The 19,059-nt window shown below is 52.5% G+C and overlaps 1 protein-coding gene across 2 annotated transcripts in view; it reads left to right on the top strand.

Annotated features, from left to right (window-relative positions):
* The window catches only part of CAD (carbamoyl-phosphate synthetase 2, aspartate transcarbamylase, and dihydroorotase), a 52,654-nt gene that overhangs the window by 9,192 nt on the left and 24,403 nt on the right, over positions 1 to 19,059 (top strand). The window contains exons 9-25 of one of the 2 annotated variants that reach the window (XM_082217184.1): positions 407 to 549; positions 1,728 to 1,859; positions 2,872 to 3,105; positions 4,370 to 4,591; positions 5,684 to 5,872; positions 6,033 to 6,157; positions 6,501 to 6,634; positions 8,410 to 8,522; positions 8,643 to 8,896; positions 10,225 to 10,471; positions 12,032 to 12,130; positions 13,045 to 13,269; positions 14,579 to 14,761; positions 15,472 to 15,690; positions 17,218 to 17,385; positions 17,915 to 18,097; positions 18,872 to 18,976. In XM_082217184.1, coding sequence (XP_082073310.1) covers positions 407 to 549; positions 1,728 to 1,859; positions 2,872 to 3,105; positions 4,370 to 4,591; positions 5,684 to 5,872; positions 6,033 to 6,157; positions 6,501 to 6,634; positions 8,410 to 8,522; positions 8,643 to 8,896; positions 10,225 to 10,471; positions 12,032 to 12,130; positions 13,045 to 13,269; positions 14,579 to 14,761; positions 15,472 to 15,690; positions 17,218 to 17,385; positions 17,915 to 18,097; positions 18,872 to 18,976 — 2,975 coding nt within the window. Of the gene's footprint in view, positions 1 to 406; positions 550 to 1,727; positions 1,860 to 2,871; positions 3,106 to 4,369; positions 4,592 to 5,683; positions 5,873 to 6,032; positions 6,158 to 6,500; positions 6,635 to 8,409; positions 8,897 to 10,224; positions 10,472 to 12,031; positions 12,131 to 13,044; positions 13,270 to 14,578; positions 14,762 to 15,471; positions 15,691 to 17,217; positions 17,386 to 17,914; positions 18,098 to 18,871; positions 18,977 to 19,059 lie in introns of both variants that reach the window. The other variant, XM_082217183.1, reaches the window with a different exon arrangement.

Here is a 19,059-nt window from a genome sequence, read left to right as displayed (position 1 = left end):
TCGGCCAGTAAAGTGAGATGAGTGCCGCAACCCCAGAGTCGGCCATGACTGGACCTAATGGTCAGGGGTCCAATAATAATAATAATAATAATAATAATAATAATAATAATAATAATAATAATAATTTATTATTTATACCCCGCCCATCTGGCTGAGTTTCCCCAGCCACTCTGGGAGGCTCCCAATCAAGTATCAAAAACAATAAAGTGTTAAATATTAAAAACGTCCCTAAAACTTTACCTTTATCTGTGTGATTATTATTATTATTTTCCGCCTTGCGTGCTGGTGGGGCCTGCCCCAGTCTCTGCCCTGTCCAGGTTGAGGTATCGCAGGTGCCTCGTGTGGGGCTGGACCACTGAGTTAACTGAGATGCCCCCTTTTTCTTTCTCTCCCCCCCCCACCTCAGTTTGTGAGCTCCTGCAGCAGCGCCTCTGCTTTGCCAAAGCGCCCCCCGCCAGCAGCACTGCCCGCCCCCACAAGGTGCTCATCCTGGGCTCAGGGGGGCTCTCCATAGGGCAGGCGGGCGAATTTGACTACTCCGGCTCCCAGGTGAGTGGAAGGAGAGAGGGGAGGGCGATCGATTTCATTTGATGGATCGTATTTCTAGGCCACTTTTTTCCCGTCGAGACGAATCCCGAAGCTGCTTACGAAACAATAAGTAGCAATAATGTAATTTTATTTTACCTTGTTTACGCTGTTTGCAGACTACCCTTCACTCCACAGAGTGAGGAGCAAAGTAATGAAAATAGTAAGAGAAAAGCAGCGTACAAAAATCAGAAAATGTAAACAACATCAATAAACAATTGTATCGTAAACAAGCAAAATTACAACATGAATTTATATTTGTAATTTAATGAGCTGGGAGCAAAGTAATAAAAACACAGAAAAGCAATGTTCAGAAATGACAGAAACATGTCAACAGCACCAATAAAGAACTAAAATTTATCATAAACAAGCAAATCTACAACAGAATAAATATTTCACAATTTAGCCGTGTGCGGTTAAGATTTCAGATCATCACAGGGACAACAAAAATCATATAATTAGCAAATCAGCAGTTGCAATCTGTAGAACACTCTTGGGAAACCTGCAACTCAAAAAACAAGCTAGACATCACAATGACCGCAGAAGTCATGTTTATGCTTAACAAATCAATGTGGCATTTATAATCTCTAAAATAATAAACAGGATAGCAACCAGAAAATATGCTAAACCCTAGTAAATCAACACACACATGCTCCCCTCCCGGATGACTCAGACTCCTGCACTCTGTTTACTGAAATACACAACCACAGACACAAGCCGTGCAGAAGGTCCCTGATCTCGCAGAAATATCTGCAGCAGATCTAGACTTTAAAGTTCCTAGGTTGGGGGGAGAGGGGTTGGGGCTTTTGGGGGGGTGACTGGCGGGAGGTCGGGGTGCTGGGAGCATGTGGGGCCTGTCAGAGTGTGGGTGCGGCTGAGACCCCCCCCCAGCATCTTCTGGAGGGGCTAATCTCTCCCTATCAGCCAAGGCCACGCGAAGCCTTGCAAACTGCTTTCCCACAATAGGCCGCCCGCCCTGTGCAAGTGCGTTGCTTCAGATTGTGAACGTTGTGGTTGCAAATTCGAGGTCGTTCCCTTGACTGGCGTCCTTGTTGGCGAGACGGGTGGGGGTGGGGAGGGCCGGACGACACTCACAGACAGGACTGACCCAGTTCCTCCTTCCCTCCCTCCCTCCCTGCCAGGCCATCAAGGCCCTGAAGGAGGAGAGCATTCAGACGGTGCTGATCAACCCCAACATTGCCACTGTGCAGACCTCGAAAGGCCTGGCGGACAAAGTCTACTTCCTGCCCATCACCCCCGACTACGTGGCTCAGGTGAGCTGAGCTCCCCCCCCCCCCGCCCACCGTGGAATGGTAGAGGGACACACAAAGGGCATCTAGCCCAGCCAGCTGCAACTGGTATACTGAGTCATCTGAAGGCAGCAAGTCGTGGCCGCTGCTACCCCTCTGCTCCAAGAATTATTGTAGCAGCGAGTTCCACAGTTTAACTCTGTGCTGCATGAAGAGGGCTTTCTTCTCTCTGTCCTGAACCTTCTGTTTTTTTATATTTTTATATATTTATTAGTTTTTTAACATATCATTTTCCACAATTGTTAAACATTCTTTTATATCTTATACAATTTTTTTTACTTTCATCAATCACACCTGAAAGTTTTCCAATCTTTTCACTTAATTTACATTTCTTACTTTCACTATTACATAAATATCATAACCAGTATTTCTCTTCTTTCTCTTCTTTGCAATATTTCATATATTCCTCCTTACAAAACTAGTGTAATTTGTTGATTACAGTTGCTCTTCAAATAATTCGTATATTTCTACCAATCTTCTGTGAATCTCTGCTCCTGCAGGTTTCGAATCCTTCCTGTCATTTTATCCCATTCTGCGTAGTCCATTAATTTCGCCTGCCATTCTTCTTTCCTCGGTTTCTGTCCTGAACCTTCTGATCTTCCTTGGGTGCCCCAGAGTCATACGGTTACGAGAGAGGGAGGGAGAAAAGTCTTTCACGTAGCAGGGACTTCAGCAGTGCCTGGCTGGCCCCCAGAGCTTTGGAGAGATGTCTTGCGTTAGGAGACTGCACCCGTGGGGCAACTTCCTCTGCTCCTCCCTTTTCAGTCCCCTCCTGGTTCTGCAGGAGGAGGGACCTGATCCTTCGCTTGCCTGGCCCACCTCTTCCCCCAGCTCTGAATCGTCTCCTGCCTCCAACTCTCGCTTCCTGGCCAGCACAGTTCCCCACAAACCTCTGCCCCCCTCGCCCAGGCGAGGCTCCAGCCCCCTTTCCACTGGAGTCCCGCCAGTCCCCGACACCTCCTTCCCCTGCCCCCAGGTCATCAAGAACGAGCGCCCCGATGGGATCCTGCTGACCTTTGGGGGGCAGACGGCCCTGAACTGCGGCGTGGAGCTGACCAAGGCGGGGGTCCTGGAGCGCTACCACGTCCGCGTCCTGGGCACTCCGGTGACCTCCATCGAGATGACGGAGGACCGCAAGGTCTTCGTGGAGAAGATGGAGGAGATCGGGGAGCACGTGGCGCCCAGCGAGGCTGCCTGCTCCCTCGAACAGGTGAGGGGCTCGCGCAGGGTGACCACCTTCAGGCTCAAGGCTGGCCTTTCCTTTGCGGGGGGGGTCCCCCCAAGGCGGCGGGGGGGGGGGGCTTGTTCCTGTGGGAAGAAGGTCTGGAAGAGCCCTGCTGGCTTCTCTTTGTCAAAGGGGGGCTTCTGAAAATCAGGGGGCGGGGAGGCTGCTAGATATGAGTGGCTACAAAGGGGCAGAGGGGTCCATTCCCCCTAAGCACATACGCTGCCCCCAGATAATAATAATAATAATAATAATAATAATAATAATAATAATAATAATAATAATAATTTATTTGTACCCCCAGCCACTCTGGGTGGCTTCCAACAAAGATTAGAAATACATCAAAATGTCACACATTAAAAACTTCCCTGAACAGATGTTTTCTAAATGTCAGGTAGTTGTTTATTTATTTGACATCTGGTGGGAGGGAGTTCCACAGGGCGGGCACCACCACCGAAAAGGCCCTCTGCCTGGTTCCCTGTATAACTTGGCTTCTAACAGCGAGGGAACCGCCAGAAGGCCCTCGGCGCTGGACCGAGGCCGTTTAGGGCTTTCAAGGTCAGCACCAACAGTTTGATTTGTGCTCGGAAACGTACTGGGAGCCAGTGTAGGTCTTTCTGACCGGTGTTACATGGTCTTGGCGTTCACTCCCAGTCCCCAGTCTATCTGCCGCATTCTGGATTAGTTGTAGTTTCCGAGTCACCTTCAAAGGTAGCCCCACGTAGAGTGCATTGCAGTAGTCCAAGCGGGAGATAACCAGAGCATGCACCACTCTGGCCAGACAGTCTGCAGGCAGATAGGGTATGATCCTGCGTACCAGATGGAGCTGGTAGACAGCTGCCCTGGATACAGATTTGACCTGTGCCTCCATGGACAGCTGTGAGTCCAAAATGACTCCCAGGCTGCGCACCTGGTCCTTCAGGGGTACAGTTACCCCATTCAGGACCAGGGAATCCCCCACACCCGCCCACCTCCTGTCCCCCCAAAATAGTACTTCTGTCTTGTCAGGATTCAACCTCAGTCCCTTCGCAGTGTGAATGGACTCCGAGAACTTGTGTCTGTCAGGACTGGCTGACGTATTCCTTCCACTGCACAATGTGATTTTGCCTATTAAAATGCTGGGTCCGGGGGCACTGCAGGGAGGCCACAGTGGCTTCCTGGGCACTGCCTGGAGGTGCCCTTCGCTGGGCACCCTTGGGACCCTCCTGGAGGAGGCCGGGCCCCTCACTGCTTCCTCCCCCCCCCCCAGGCGCAGGCGGCGGCGGAGAGGCTGGGCTACCCGGTGCTTGTGCGCTCTGCCTACGCGCTGGGCGGCCTGGGCTCCGGCTTTGCCAACGGGCGAGAGGAGCTGACGGGGCTGGTGAGCCAGGCCTTTGCCCACACCTCCCAAGTGCTGGTGGACAAGTCACTCAAGGGCTGGAAGGAGATCGAGTACGAGGTGGTGCGGGACGCCTACGACAACTGCGTCACGGTAAGCGGCGGGGTGGGGTGGGGTCTTCGTTGGGTACGAGGAGGCAGGGCTGGCGCTCACAGGACCCGGTTGGTCCTCACCTGTTGGATGTCTGTCTGGAAGCAGCCAGTCTGGGCAAGTCTCTAATGGTTCCTAGAAGAGAAAGGAAATCACAGCTAAAGGATCCCCAAGAGAGATCCCTAAAAGGTTGTGGACTCTGTGTCCTTGGAGGTTTTTAAGCAGAGGTTGGGGGACCGTCTGGCACTGAGACTTCTGCTTTGCAGGGGTTGGACTGGATGACCCCTGGGGGTCCCTTCCAACACGATTCTACAATTCTATTATCTCTACTTAAAAACTTCCTTTGAAGGAGAGTTCCCCTCCTCCTCTTTCTTTGAGAAAATTTCTTTAGCATTTATAAAGAGAGAATAATAATAATAATAATAATAATAATAATAATAATAATAATAATTTGCTTATTTATACCCCACCTATCTGGCTGGGCTTCCCCAGCCACTCTGGGCGGCTTCCAACCAAATATTAAAATACAGTAAAATACAGATACAAGGATTATTATCATTTCTCTTTTTTGCCCAGACTAAAACATTTACAGCGGAACCCTGGTTCTCGTTCTGCTTAGTTGAAGAACAAATTGGCTCCTGAACACTGAAAACCCGGAATTAAGTGTTCTGGTTTTTGAACGTTTTTCGAAAGCCAAACGTCCATTGCAGCTGTCAGCTATTGTTTCCAGGACTCCTGTGTCAATTGGAATCCGTGCCTTGGTTTTCGAACGTTTTGGAAGTTGAATGGACTTGCAGAATTGATTGCGTTCTAGAACCAAGGTACCACTGTATCTAGGTACAATAAAAACAGATCCAATGGGAAAGAAAAGAAAGAGAAAAAAGAAATAGATAAAAAGAGAGGAAAGGATTAAAAGAGAGAGAAATAAAGTTAAGAAACAAAGAAATTTCCAATTCTTCATCTGCCCGCTCTATATAGACCTTATTCGATGTCACCCACTGCCGGAACAGCTTTTGTGGTGGGAGGGGCGTGTTTGTGCCCCAGAAGGGCCCCCCTCTTCCTACCTGCCTCACCTGCTCTCCCCCCCCAATCCAGGTTTGCAACATGGAGAACCTGGACCCCCTGGGCATCCACACGGGGGAGTCCATTGTGGTGGCCCCCAGCCAGACGCTCAACGACCGCGAGTACAACCTCCTGCGCACCACGGCCATCAAGGTGGTGCGCCACCTGGGCATCGTGGGCGAGTGCAACATCCAGTATGCCCTGAACCCTGAATCTGAGCAGGTGAGACCCGGCAGGTGGGGCGGGGTGGCTGCCCTGTGGCTGAGCAGCGCATGGCGGCTTCTGCCCTCTCTGGCCCCCGGCTGAGCCTGCTCAGACCCCCGTGCCCTTTTTGGGGGCTGGGTCTGCTGCCGCAACCTTCTCTTTTGCCCCCCACCCGCAGTACTACATCATCGAGGTGAATGCCCGGCTGTCGCGGAGCTCAGCGCTGGCCAGCAAGGCCACCGGCTACCCCTTGGCGTACGTGGCTGCCAAGCTGGCTTTGGGCATCCCTCTGCCTGTCCTCAGGTAATCCTCGCCCTGGGCTGGGGCATCGCTCTGCCGAATCCCGGCTGGGGCGGGGGGCTTGCTGCTCACGGGGTCCGAGGGTCCTTCACTGCTTGAGCATCTTGTGGATCAAAATTTGCTTTCCTTGCAAGAAGCTTCCCTTGAGACACAGAAGCGGCCGGCTTGTGTCTTGCTCACGCCTGGGCTTTAGCTGTCCTTGCCGTCTTGCCCTCGCTTGGCACCAAAGACGGTGCCAGGCAGGGCTCCCTGGGGAGAGCTTTCCACAAAGGGGGTCCTGGGTTCGAGTCCTGCCTTGCAGGGGGTTGGTTGGGGTCCCTTCCAGCCGTACGCTTCTCTGCCCCAGGAACTCGGTCACCAACTCCACCACCGCCTGCTTTGAGCCCAGCCTAGACTACTGCGTGGTCAAGATCCCGCGCTGGGACCTCAGCAAGTTTCTGCGCGTCAGCACCAAGATTGGCAGCTCCATGAAGAGTGTGGGTGAGCGGGGGGGGGTGTCCCTGGGAGACCCGGCTTTGCGCCTGCTGCTTCTGAGATGCTAAAGAGGCAGGATTTGGTCCTGGCACTTGCAGGCTTCCTGATTCCGTGACGCTGCCCCCTCCTTTTCCCTTTCGCGGGTCTAGAACTGTCAGTTAAGAGCGTGAGCCCTGGACTAGCACAGACCTGGAGTCCGATGCAGTTCAGCGCCAGGCAGCAGAGTCTCTTGTCAGCAAAGTTATCTCTTTATTCAAGGAGACAACTTCCAGCAGGTCTTGCCCCTACAGAGCAGCTTCCAGGACTGAGCCTGGCACCCTCCGAAGGCTCCTCGCTCAGATGTTTCCCCAGCAGACTCAAAACTGCACCTGTGCCCCTCTGGCCTCTGTTCTGCCCTCCTAGTGATTGTATATCAGCCTCATGACCCCCCTCCTCTGCTTCAGCCTCAAAGTCTGAACTGCTTCCTGTCGCCCTTCCGCATCCCCCTCCCATCTTCTCCCTCGGATCTTGTTCACTTCCTTGGTTTAGAGTAGCGTTCCCAAAGCGAGGAAGGATTGGATCCTGATTAATAAAATACACATGAGACTTGACCCAGCAAGACTCTGGGAGGAGTGCGCATAATAATACAGTAGTGCCCCGCAAGACGAATGCCTCGCAAGACGGAAAACCCGCTAGACGAAAGGGTTTTCCGTTTTTGAGCTGCTTCGCAAGACGAATTTCCCTATGGGCTTGCTTCGCAAGACGAAAACGTCTTGCGAGTGTTCCGATTTTCCCCCGCTTTCCCCCCTTTTTCTAAGCCGCTAAGCCTTTAATAGCCGCTAATCCGCTAATAGCGCTAAGCCGCTAATAGGGTTGCTTCGCAAGACGAAAAAACCCCTAGACGAAGAGACTCGCGGAACAGATTAATTTCGTCTTGCGAGGCACCACTGTGATTCCCCTCTACCCCTTGGCCCAGGTCGTTTTATTCACAAAAGAACTTTTTACACAGATTTCCTCTGAGCATTTCAAAAAAACCCATGTGGGGACAAAGTTAAAGTTAAAAGTACAAAGAGCTAATTTCCTACTTGAGCATGCATATGCAATTCAGAGGAAATAAAAGAGGAAGCGAAGAGGAATGCTTTTAGGAAACCCCAGAGGTCATAAATAGGAGAGGACGGAAGGATGGCAAGGAAAGAGTATTTACGATTACGATTATATCTTTATTGTCATTGTCCCATGCAGAACAATGAAATAGAAAAACTACATAAAAACTACATAAAATTACATAAAATTACATAAAAACTACATAAAACTACATAAAACTACATAAAAACTACATAAAACATTCCAAAACCCCTAAAAACCCTAAAACCCCATTTTAAAATACACTATACTATAGAGACCCCTTGTGAACTCTCTTCCTCTTAAGATCCACCTAAAGATTCACAAACTACATCAGAGTAGCCTACTATCTTTACGCACTGAGGATGCCTGAGGAAGCAACTGGCCTGTGCTTCAGAATGCTTATCCGTGCCTGTCAGGCGTAGAGAAAGCAAATGGCATAGATGCAGAGGCTTGTGGGATTCGATCAGAAATTATTGTCAAGGACTCGAACCCAGTCAACGCCATGCCTTCATCGAGGACACAGTGGCTTGATGCATACTTTATAATTCCTCATAGTAATCCCATCTGATCACTACAGTTTAGCACCTGCCTCACCCGCTTTGGGGAACAGGCTCCCTTCCGGATCATTTGATAACTTGCATCTTGCCCACCCCCCTTCTTTCCTGCCCCCCCCACAGGTGAGGTGATGGCGATTGGGCGCAGCTTTGAAGAGGCTTTCCAGAAGGCTCTGCGCATGGTGGATGAGAACTGTGTGGGCTTTGACCACACTGTGAAGCCAGCCTCAGACATGGTAAGGGGGTCCGGGTGGCTGGAGAGGGTCCGGCTGCCCTCCTGGCCAGACTGTGCCTGCCCCACCGGGCCCAGAGCCCTAACCCTCTCTGCCTGCCCCTTCCCTTTCCCCGACCCGCAGGAGCTGGAGACGCCCACCGACAAGCGCATCTTTGTCCTGGCGGCCGCCCTGCGGGCCGGCTACTCCATCGAGCGCCTCTACGAGCTGACCAAGATTGACCGCTGGTTCCTGCACAAGATGAAGAACATCACGGACCACGCCCTGTGCCTGGAGTCCTACCGCCAGGCTGAGCCGGGCTCCATGCCCCCCGCCGTCCTCAAGCTGGCCAAGCAGCTCGGCTTCTCAGACAAGCAGGTGGCGCAAGCGGTGCTCAGGTACCGGGAGGTCTGCCCCCCCCCCCAATCCAGCCAGGAGCGGCAGCCCCCTCTTCCCCTGTGGGGAATAGCAAGGGAGGGAGGGCATCACTGCAGGCCTGACTGCCAGGGTGCCAGCATGTTTGGCACTTCTTTCAGCCGTCCCGGGGCAATGGAATCATAGAAGGGACCCCCAAAGGTCATCCAGCCCAACCCGCGACAATGCCGAAATTGCAGGGAAAGATGCTGCGGCTCATGGGAGTTGTCATCCAAGCCACCTGGAGGGCCCAGGTTGGCCATGGCTGAGCTAGGCCAAGAGATTGGGTTTTTAGGGACCCCCAAGGGCTATCTAGTCCAGCCCCCTGCAATGCAGCAATGGCAGCTCAAGAATCCCTGACAAATGACAGTCCCACTGCGAAGGAGAGTTTGCCCCCTTCCAACGCCAAGCAGCTCTTCCCATCAGAAGTGTTCTTCCTAATGTTTAGTCGGAATCTCCTTTCTTGTAACTTGACTCTGTTGGTAATAATAATAATAATAATAATAATAATAATAATAATAATAATAATAATAATAATAATATATTTATACCCCGCCCATCTGGCTGGGCCTCCCCAGCCACTCTGGGCAGCTTCTAACAAAGTATTAAAATACAGTGGTCTGTTAAACATTAAAAGCTTCCCTAAACAGGGCTGCCTTCAGATGTCTTCTAAAGGTCTGGTAGTTGTTCTCTTTGACATCTGGTGGGAGGGTGTTCCACAGGGCAGGTGCCACCACCGAGAAGGCCCTCTGCCTGGTTCCCTGTAACTTGGCTTCTCACAGTGAGGGAACCGCCAGAAGGCCCTCGGCGCTGGACCCTGGCATCCGGGGTGGAGCTGCTCCTTCAGATATACTGGACCGAGGCCGTTTAGGGCTTTCAAAGTCAGCACCAAGACTTTGAATTGTGCTCTGAATTCAGGTCCTTCTCTCTGAAGCAGCAGAAAACAAACTTGCTCCCTCTTCCATGGGGCAGCCCCTCAGGTATGAGAGGAGGAGACACTAGAGCCATCTGGCAATATTGGAAGGGCTGCCCCATGGAAGAGGGAGCAAGCTTGTTTTCTCCTGCTCTGGAGGGTAGGACTCGAACCCATGGCTTTGAGTGACAAGAAAGGAGATTCCGACTCAACAGATGGAAAAGCTTTGTGAAGGTGAGCTGTTTGATCCCAGGCGCCATGGCTGGCAGCATCTCCTGGCAAGGGGAGGGAAGGCCCCTTTCCAAAATCCCGGCTGGCCGGTGCTGCCAGTCAGTGCTGGCAGACCTTGAGCAGAAGCCCCTGGCTCAGCGCGTTACAAGGGAACTTTTCCTCTCCCAGCACGGAGCTGGCCGTCCGCAAGATGCGCCACGACCTGAAGATTCTGCCGGTGGTCAAGCAGATTGACACAGTGGCGGCCGAGTGGCCGGCCCAGACCAACTACCTCTACCTGAGCTACAACGGGACGGAGCACGACCTGGCCTTCCGCGAGCCCCACGTCATGGTCATCGGCTCCGGCGTCTACCGCATTGGCAGCAGCGTGGAGTTTGACTGGTGCGCAGTGGGCTGCATCCAGGAGCTGCGCAAGGTGAGCCTCTTCCCCACATCTCCCTCCTGCCCCATCTGGCCTTTGTATTTCACAGAATTGTAGGGTTGAAAGGGACCCCCAAGGGACATCTAGTCCAACCCCCTGCAGTGCAGGAACCACAGCTCAAGCATCCCTGGCAGAGGGCCATCTAGCCTCTGCTTAAAAACCTCCAAGGAGGGAGATGCCCCAGGGAGACCGTGTTGTGTTCCCAAAGCAAGGAAGGATTGGACTCTGATTAATAAAATACACACGAGGCTTGACCAGCAAGACTCTGGGAGGAGGTGCCAATAATAATAATCCGTCCACCCCTCGGCCCAGGTCGTTTTATTCACAAAAGAACTTTTTACACAGGGTTCGGAAGAACCAGTCAGATTTCCTCTGAGCATTTCAGAAAAACCCACGTGGGGACAAAGTTAAAACTACAAAGAGCTAATGTGAGCATGCATACGTAGTTCAGAGTAAAGAAAATAGGAAACAAGGAGGAGGTCATAAACAGGAGTGGAAGGAAGGAAGGATGGCAGTATCCTTGTGAACTCTCTTCCTGGCCCTTAAGATCCACCTAAAGATTCACAAACTACATCAGAGTAACCTACTATCTTTATGTACTGAGGATGCCTGAGGAAGCCACTGGCCTGTGCTTCAGAATGCTTAGACGTGCCTGTCAGGCGTAGAGAAAGCAAATGGCAAAGGTGCAGAGGCTTGTGGGATTCGATCAGAAACCACTGTCAGTGAATCAAACCCAGTCAATGCAATGCCTTCATCGAGGACACAATGGCTTGTTCCATATTTCATAATTCCTCACAGCAATCCCACCTGACCCCCACACTCTGGATATTTGCACCCCTACAAGACCGTTCCACAGTCAAGCAACACTTCTTCCTGATGTTTAGTCAGAATCACCTTTTGTGTAACTCGAAGCCTTTGGAGCGGAAAAAAAAACAAACTGGCTCCCTTTTCTGTTCGACATCCCTTCAGATAATACAAAATAAAACAGAATAAAACCATGCATCTATTATAAAACATCAACACTGGGGCTGAACTCTGAGCGGCATCCATATCCGATACGTTTTCACCTAAATTTCTCCTAAATGCAGCCGATGGGGAGGATTGTTGTATCTCAATCTGGAGGGTGTTCCGTAAATGGGGAGCCACCACTGAGAAGGCCCTGTCCTGTCCCTTGTCCCCATTGTGAGCATCACACTGGCTGTCTCTGGGCTTAAGGCTGTGGGTGGCACTGGTGCTGGGGGGCCCTTCTGTCCGGCCCTCAGGCCATTGATGGTTTGGGGCCGTGTTTCTCATCTGGAGCCCCAGCTGTCGATGGACTACAGCTCCCATCACCCTGAACTAGCCAGCAGCACCAGTGGTCAGGGATGATGGGAATTGTAGTCCCAACAACAGCTAGGGACCCAGGTTTGAGAAGTCCTCCTTTCGGGTGCTTGAGGCAGCAAGCTCCCAGCCCCTGGGGGGGTGGCAGGACAGGGGGCCGGACCCACAGCTAATATTCAGGCTGCGTTCTGGGAGAATGTGCTCGACGCCACGCCTTCCTTCTCTCTTCCGCAGATGGGTTACAAAACCATCATGGTCAACTACAACCCGGAGACTGTCAGCACCGACTACGACATGTGTGACCGGCTCTACTTCGACGAGATGTCCTTCGAGGTGGGTCCCGTTGATGGGTGGTTATGCCAGGGGATCGGGGCCTCTAACAAGTCTCATCTGTCTTGTAGGGCTTCTCCTTATTTAGTTTACGCTACTCCTCAGCCATCCTTTATTTACATAAACAACTACCTGACATTCAGAAGACACTTCCCTGTTCAGGGAAGTTTTTAATGTATGACATTTTAGTGTATTTTTGTTCTCCCAGAGTGGCTGGGGAAACCTAGATGGGCGGGGTACAAGTAATAAATTATTATTATTATTATTATTATTATTATTATTATTATTTATTTATTTATTTATTTATTTATTTATTTCACAAAGTCTATATGCTCCTTGTTCACAGGGGCAGGGGACAGACCTCAAAGCAGTTAACAAAAAAAGGAAAAATAGAGCAATAAAAGTATCACTGAGTTGCAGGCTATCATTCAAAACGTACAGAATATTGCAGCCATAATAGACTGAAACAAGTGGAAACTCGCATCCACTCTCCCGGCAGGCTTGTTTAAGCGAGAATGTTTTTTAGCAGGTTCCGAAAAGAGTGCAGTGATCTCAATAGGCATGGAGTTCCAAAGGTTCTGTGCTGCTACCCTGAAACATTTGAGTTGTTACTGACGGGGTGCAGCAGGTCTCAAGGCCTCCCATGGGAGTGTGCTATTAAACCTGCAAAAGAATGGAATAAAACCTCATAATGATTCTCCCCAAAATGATTTCTGGTGACGGCTGTGTAAAGGACCCCCAAGTGGGTGAAAGGGGCCTCTTCTCTGCAGCTGGAACCGCAGCTGGGCTTTGCAGGGGGGTCTCCTTGGTGCAGCAGCAGGAGGAGGGGAAACCCCGAGCCGCTGTGCCTGGCGGGCCTGATCCTGCCCCCCTTGGGATCCTCACCCAGCCTCTCCTCCCCTCTGCCCCCCCACCAGGTGGTGATGGACATCTACGAGCTGGAGAACCCCGAGGGTGTGATCCTGTCCATGGGGGGCCAGCTGCCCAACAATATTGCCATGGCGCTGCACCGGCAGCAGTGCCGCATCCTGGGGACGTCCCCGGAGGCCATCGACTCGGCCGAGAACCGCTTCAAGTTCTCCCGCCTGCTGGACACCATCAGCATCAGCCAGCCCCTCTGGAAGGAGCTCTCCGACACCGAGGTGAGCTCTGTCCGTGGGCCCAGCGGTCAGCCTGGCTCTGCCCCTCGCTGGCCGGGGGGGGGGCGGACCTCTCTCTTGTCTCCAGGCAACCAAGAGGGGTGGGGGAGAGGGTTCGGATCCTGCTTGCGGGCTCCCCGGCTTGGGCATCTGGGTGGCCACTGTGAGAAGGGGGTGGGTTGCCAGTTTTCCAGGCCCAACTCAGTTGGAAAGGGACCCCAAGGAGTCACTGCATTTTAACCTGTATTTTAAATTGGTCCCCCCCCCCATTATGTTTTTACTGTCATTCTCTGTGGGCCTCCCTCCTCTTTGCCCCCCGACCTGTGCCTTTTAGGACCCACCTTATGGTCATGGTTGTAAGGTAAAGGGACCCCTGACCATTAGGTCCACTCGTGGCCGACTCTGGGGTTGCGGCGCTCATCTCACTTTACTGGCCGAGGGAGCCTGTGTACACCTTCCGGGCCATGTGGCCAGCAGGACTAAGCCGCTTCTGGAGAACCAGAGCAGCGCACAGAAACGCCGTTTACCTTCCCGCTGGAGTGGTACCTATTTATCTACTTGCACATGACGTGCTTTCGAACTGCTAGGTGGGCAGGAGCAGGGACCGAGCAATGGGTTGTAAGCAGTTTTAAATTCATGATGCTCTTCTCGCGGCCACTGGCCTGATCCAGCCCGTCTCTTCTGATCTTACTATTTACTGAGCTTATATACCACCCTATACCCAGAGGTCACAGGGCAGTTCACAGAAAAAAGTCACAACATATATAATCTGAATAAAAAACAACACCCCAATAACACCACCCCCAAAAAAGAGCCACATTTTAAAAGGACGTAGGATGCCGATCAGACCACCCAAAGGCCTGGTTAAAAAGGAGCGTTTTTGCCTAGCGCCTAAAGGTGTGTAATGAAGGCACCAGGCGAACTTCCCTGGGGAGAGCATCCCACAGACGGGGAGCCACTGCAGAAAAGGCCCCGTTCTTGTGTTGCCACCCTCCGCACCTCTCAAGGAGGAGACACACGGAGGAGGGCCGTGGAAGATGATATTGGGGTCCAGGTAGAGGCAGTCCGGGAGGTCTTGCGGTCCTGAGCCATTTAAGGCTTTACAGGTGAAGACCAGCGCTTTGAATTGATGCCAGATGCTCCCCCTTGGGGCTGTGGGTCCTTTGCTGCCCTTGTTCAGGGCAGAGTCCAGAATGGATGGAGCCCGGGGTCCCAGGCCAGAGGGAGCCCTGGATCTTTTCTCCCTGGAAACCCAAGTGGCCCCTCTGTCGGCCCTGGGCGCCCGCTGACCGTTTCCTCCTCCCCCCCGCAGTCGGCCAAGCAGTTCTGCTGCAAGGTGGGCTACCCCTGCGTGGTGCGACCCTCCTACGTCCTCAGCGGGGCGGCCATGAACGTGGCCTACTCGGACAGCGACCTGGAGAGGTTCCTCTGCAACGCCGTGGCCGTCTCCAAGGAGCAGCCGGTCGTCATCTCCAAGTTCATCCAGGAGGCCAAGGTGCGGGGGCAGAGGGAAAGGGGGGTTAGACTCTGGAACTCCCTGCCACCGGACCGGGCAGGGGTGGCCCGCGACTTCAAAAGAGGATCAGGCCAATTCAGGCAGGAGAAGAGAGGCCCCTCGATGGCTCTGATCCTCTTCCAAAGTCGGAGGCAGTAAATGCTTCTGAATTCCACTCGCCAGAAGCCACAGGAGGGGAGAGGAGACTGGTGCTCGGATCCTGCTAGTGGGTTTTCCGTAATGGCCGTCTGTCTGGTCAGCCACTGTGAGAACAGGATCCTGGACTGGGTGGGCCAATGGTCTGATCCAGCAGACAGCCTTCCTAACACAAAAACAGATGCTATTCTCCCCTTCCTAGAGATGGGGGAAATTGTGGGGCGGGGGCCTGGGTTTTTCCAATTTTTCCATCTTTCCCCCAGGTCTTCCCATCTCTACCCCTTCCTGATTCAGAGCTGGGGTGTGGTTTTTGTGATCTGGGGGTGAGCCCTCCAAGTGGGGCAGTGGATGCTCACCTGCCTTTCACTGCCACAAAGGTGGCTGTTGGTGTGAGGAGAGCAGGGGGCAGGATTAGTGCTTTTGAGTGCCCGATGAAGCTCAGAGGCGCACCTGCCCCCTCCCCAGGAGAGCATGAATCGGGGGGGGATGGTGTCTGTTGGGGGGTGGGGTGAACACATGCTTCACTCATCTCTCGCTCTCCCCCCTTGCCACAGGAGATTGACGTGGACGCCGTGGCCTGTGACGGGCAGGTGGTGGCCATTGCCATCTCTGAGCACGTGGAGAACGCTGGGGTGCATTCGGGGGACGCCACCCTGGTGACACCCCCGCAGGACATCACGCCCAAGACGCTGGAGCGCATCAAGGCCATTGTGCATGCCATCGGGCAGGAGCTTCAGGTCACAGGGCCCTTCAACCTCCAGCTCATCGCCAAGGTGAAGGGGGCGGGGGGGGCAGCCGGGGGGGGGATGGTGACAGACCCCTTTGTCCGCCATCGGGGCCCCCCCTATCAGGCTGTGGGGGTCTCTGGCAGGTTTGCTTTGCCAGGTTTTCTATTGCAATGCAATCACATCTGATGCACATGTAACTTGCGCCCTTTCAACCAGACGTGGTTGGAGACAGGCCGGTTCTTTATAATATTTCCAATCAAATATCCTTCATTAGGCACAGCAAACCACACATGATCAAACAGACACCGTATACAAATTGTGCATAATACAAGCTCAGCGTAAAAAGGTTTGTCCCATTCAGATCTTTTAACTCCAGAGGAAATCAATTTGCATAAATTATACAATACAACACTACCACATCACCGATCATTTAAGAGCCACTAAATCTCTTTATAATGGCCCAGTCTTTCTACATGGACAGCACTCCAAAATTCAGCCACTATTAAAGTAATTTGATCATTCCTGTCCAAAAGCAGATCCTGAGCCGTTGCTAGCATAGAAATCAGCCTATTGAGTTGTAAGGCCTTTAATAATTGTCTTCTGGCATAAATGCCAAAATCACAAGAAAAGAAAATATGCTCCAAAGTATCAGGTTCCCGTTTACTACATTTGCAGAGATGCTCTGATTTTGGGAGAGCTAAATATCTTCCTCTCATGATCATCGAGGGAAAGATATTAAATCTGGCTAACATAAGCAGCCTGCACAATTCATGATTCTTCAGATTTGTCATGTATCCCTTTTGAAAATCTACACAAAGGGAGATTTAAATAGAGAAGAGAGCAAGTTCTGTGTTTTGCAACCTCGAGACTGGAGAGAACACTTCTTTCTGTAAGACTCTGCCTGATAATTTCCCAAGCATCTTCGGGGTAAGAAATTTCGAAGTCAGATTAAGGCCTATCAAGTTCAATTTTCTCCTACAAGTCAATGATAAATTGTAAATTACATTATCACTTAAGAGGTCGTAAAGGAGAGAATTAGGAGACAGGGCTCAGTAATGCAGGAAGATCCAATATTTCAAGGTTCTCAGCTATACTCTTACCGATAAAGGAAGTATTCCCAACTCACAACATATTATAAAATTTATTTTCTGCACTCATGTATTTAGTTGCGCTACAGTTCTATGAAGGCAGGAAGAGCTTTCACGCTTGGGGACAGTGTGCAGGCTCTGACATGCTTGCGCCAGCTTCCCGGAGCCAGTGCGCTGAGCATGTGATGAACTTCATTCTTTTTGTGCTGGGCTTACCGTGCAAATTCCCTGGCCAGCAAGTTCCACTTGGCACAAGATCTCTGCGAGAAGGGAGGATTCTCACAGGGCTTGGCCATACAGGATTTCCCTGTATATGCAGACCCCCGGCGTGTGGTTGTACAGTAACATTTCAGCCCCTGTTGTTGTTTGGCGCTGAACTTGGCTTGGGCGTAGCTCATCCCTCTGTGACTGGGGCCCTGGGCTGGGGCCGCGTGCCCCCCTTTGAACCCCTGGCCAACGTCCTTCTCCTCCTCCTCCTCCGCAGCACGACCAGCTGAAGGTGATTGAGTGCAACGTGAGGGTCTCGCGCTCCTTCCCCTTCGTCTCCAAGACCCTGGGCGTCGACCTGGTGGCTTTGGCCACGCAGGTGATCATGGGCGAAGAGGTGGAGCCGGTGGGGCTGATGGCGGGCACAGGCATTGTGGGGGTCAAGGTGAGTGGCCGGGGGGGGGGGAGAGGGAGGCCTCCGGGGGGGGGGGGTTGAGGCAACCGGATCTCCCCCTGGGTTCTCCGAGGGGCCTCCTGTTTGGGGCCAATAAATAATTGTTAAGTTTGTGTATGTTTATTCAAAACCTGCCAAGGAGTCCAGTTCATTTTGATGTTTTTTTAAAATACTTTGTAAAGGGTTCCCATTCATCTTTAAAGTCGCAGTTTTCCTTGTCATGTGTCAGTTTTGCCAATTCTGCGTAGTCCAGCAGTTTCTCTTGCCACAGTTCTTTAGTCAGGATTTCTTCATTCTTCCATCCTTGTGCTATTAAGGCTCTTGCCGCCGCCGTTCCACACATGAAGATATTTCTCACTTTCCTTGGCAGGTCTTTTTCTACAATCCCTAACAAAAATGCTTCAGGTTGATAAATAAATTTTTATTTATACCCTGCCTTTCCCAGTTCAGGAAACTGGTCTCAGGGCCGCTAGCAACCAATTTAAAACAATTAAATTCCCCTGCCCCTCTCCGCCCGCAGGTGCCCCAGTTCTCCTTCTCGCGGCTGGCAGGGGCTGACGTGGTCCTTGGGGTGGAGATGACCAGCACGGGTGAGGTGGCCTGCTTTGGGGAGAACCGCTGCGAGGCCTACCTGAAGGCCATGCTCAGCACCGGGTTCAAGATCCCCCGGAAGAACATCCTGCTCACCATCGGAAGCTACAAGGTGAGCCGGGCAGGGAGGGAGCGGGGGGGGGGCTGGGGAGGGGGTCCAGCAGCGCCCCACACATCCCCAAAGGCATTTTCATTTAGCACCCAGAATTCCATAGTGGAAGAGAGGAGGAAGTCCTGTGCGGAGGGGAAGAGACTGGGCTGGCTGCCTGTCTTTCTGGAGAGGGGCCCTGGCGGACGTAGCACATTTGGACAAAGGCTCCTGACTCAAATAAGCAGTCAGGAAATAAGAGGAGGGACCGTCTTGTAGGCCAGCAACTGCTCAAGAAACACAAAGCAGAGAGTTGGAATAAATGGTCAATTTTCAAGGATCGGAAAGGAGACCTGAGCTTTTTTAACTTGATCTGGAGTTTGGGGTGATCAGGGAAGTGGCCCAGTTTGCGAAACTGTTCAGGGCTGTTAAATAAAGAGAGATTGTGAAGAGCTCCAGAAGGGAGCGAATGGGCAGAGGACAGTGCCAGCTTGGTCTCTCTGCCCCCACGGCTGGAGGCTGCCAGGCTTCTGAGGACCCAAGGAAGGCTCTTGCTCTCGAACCGACTTTTGGGTTTCCCTTTGGGGCAGCTGGTTGGGCACTGCTGGAAGAGGAGCGGGCGGCTCTCAGGTTCCTCTGCCCTTGGATGCCAGCCTGTGGAAGCGGGCGCATGGCACAAGGTGGCAGGAGAAGGCCGGGTGGTGGCAGCACCCGCCCACGGCCGTGAAGACCCTCACCCCGGGAGGGGGGCAGTGGGAGGGGCGCTGCCACGTGGCCTGACCTTGGCATCTCTTCCAGAACAAGAGTGAGCTGCTGTCCACCGTGCGAACCCTGGAGGGCCTGGGCTACAACCTCTACGCCAGCCTGGGCACGGCCGACTTCTACACTGAGCACGGCATCAAGGTGGGCTGGGCAGGGGGCAGCAGCGCTTAACAGCCCTGTCAGTTTGGCTGATGGCTGAGCCTTGCGGGGGGGGGTTGGGGGGA

The sequence above is a fragment of the Podarcis vaucheri genome (genome assembly GCF_965113315.1).
Source record: "Podarcis vaucheri genome assembly, chromosome: 3".
NCBI classification, from domain to species: Eukaryota; Metazoa; Chordata; class Lepidosauria; order Squamata; family Lacertidae; genus Podarcis; species Podarcis vaucheri.
The sequence above is the reverse complement of the archived record's forward strand: the minus strand, read 5'-3'. Positions and strand labels throughout refer to the sequence as shown.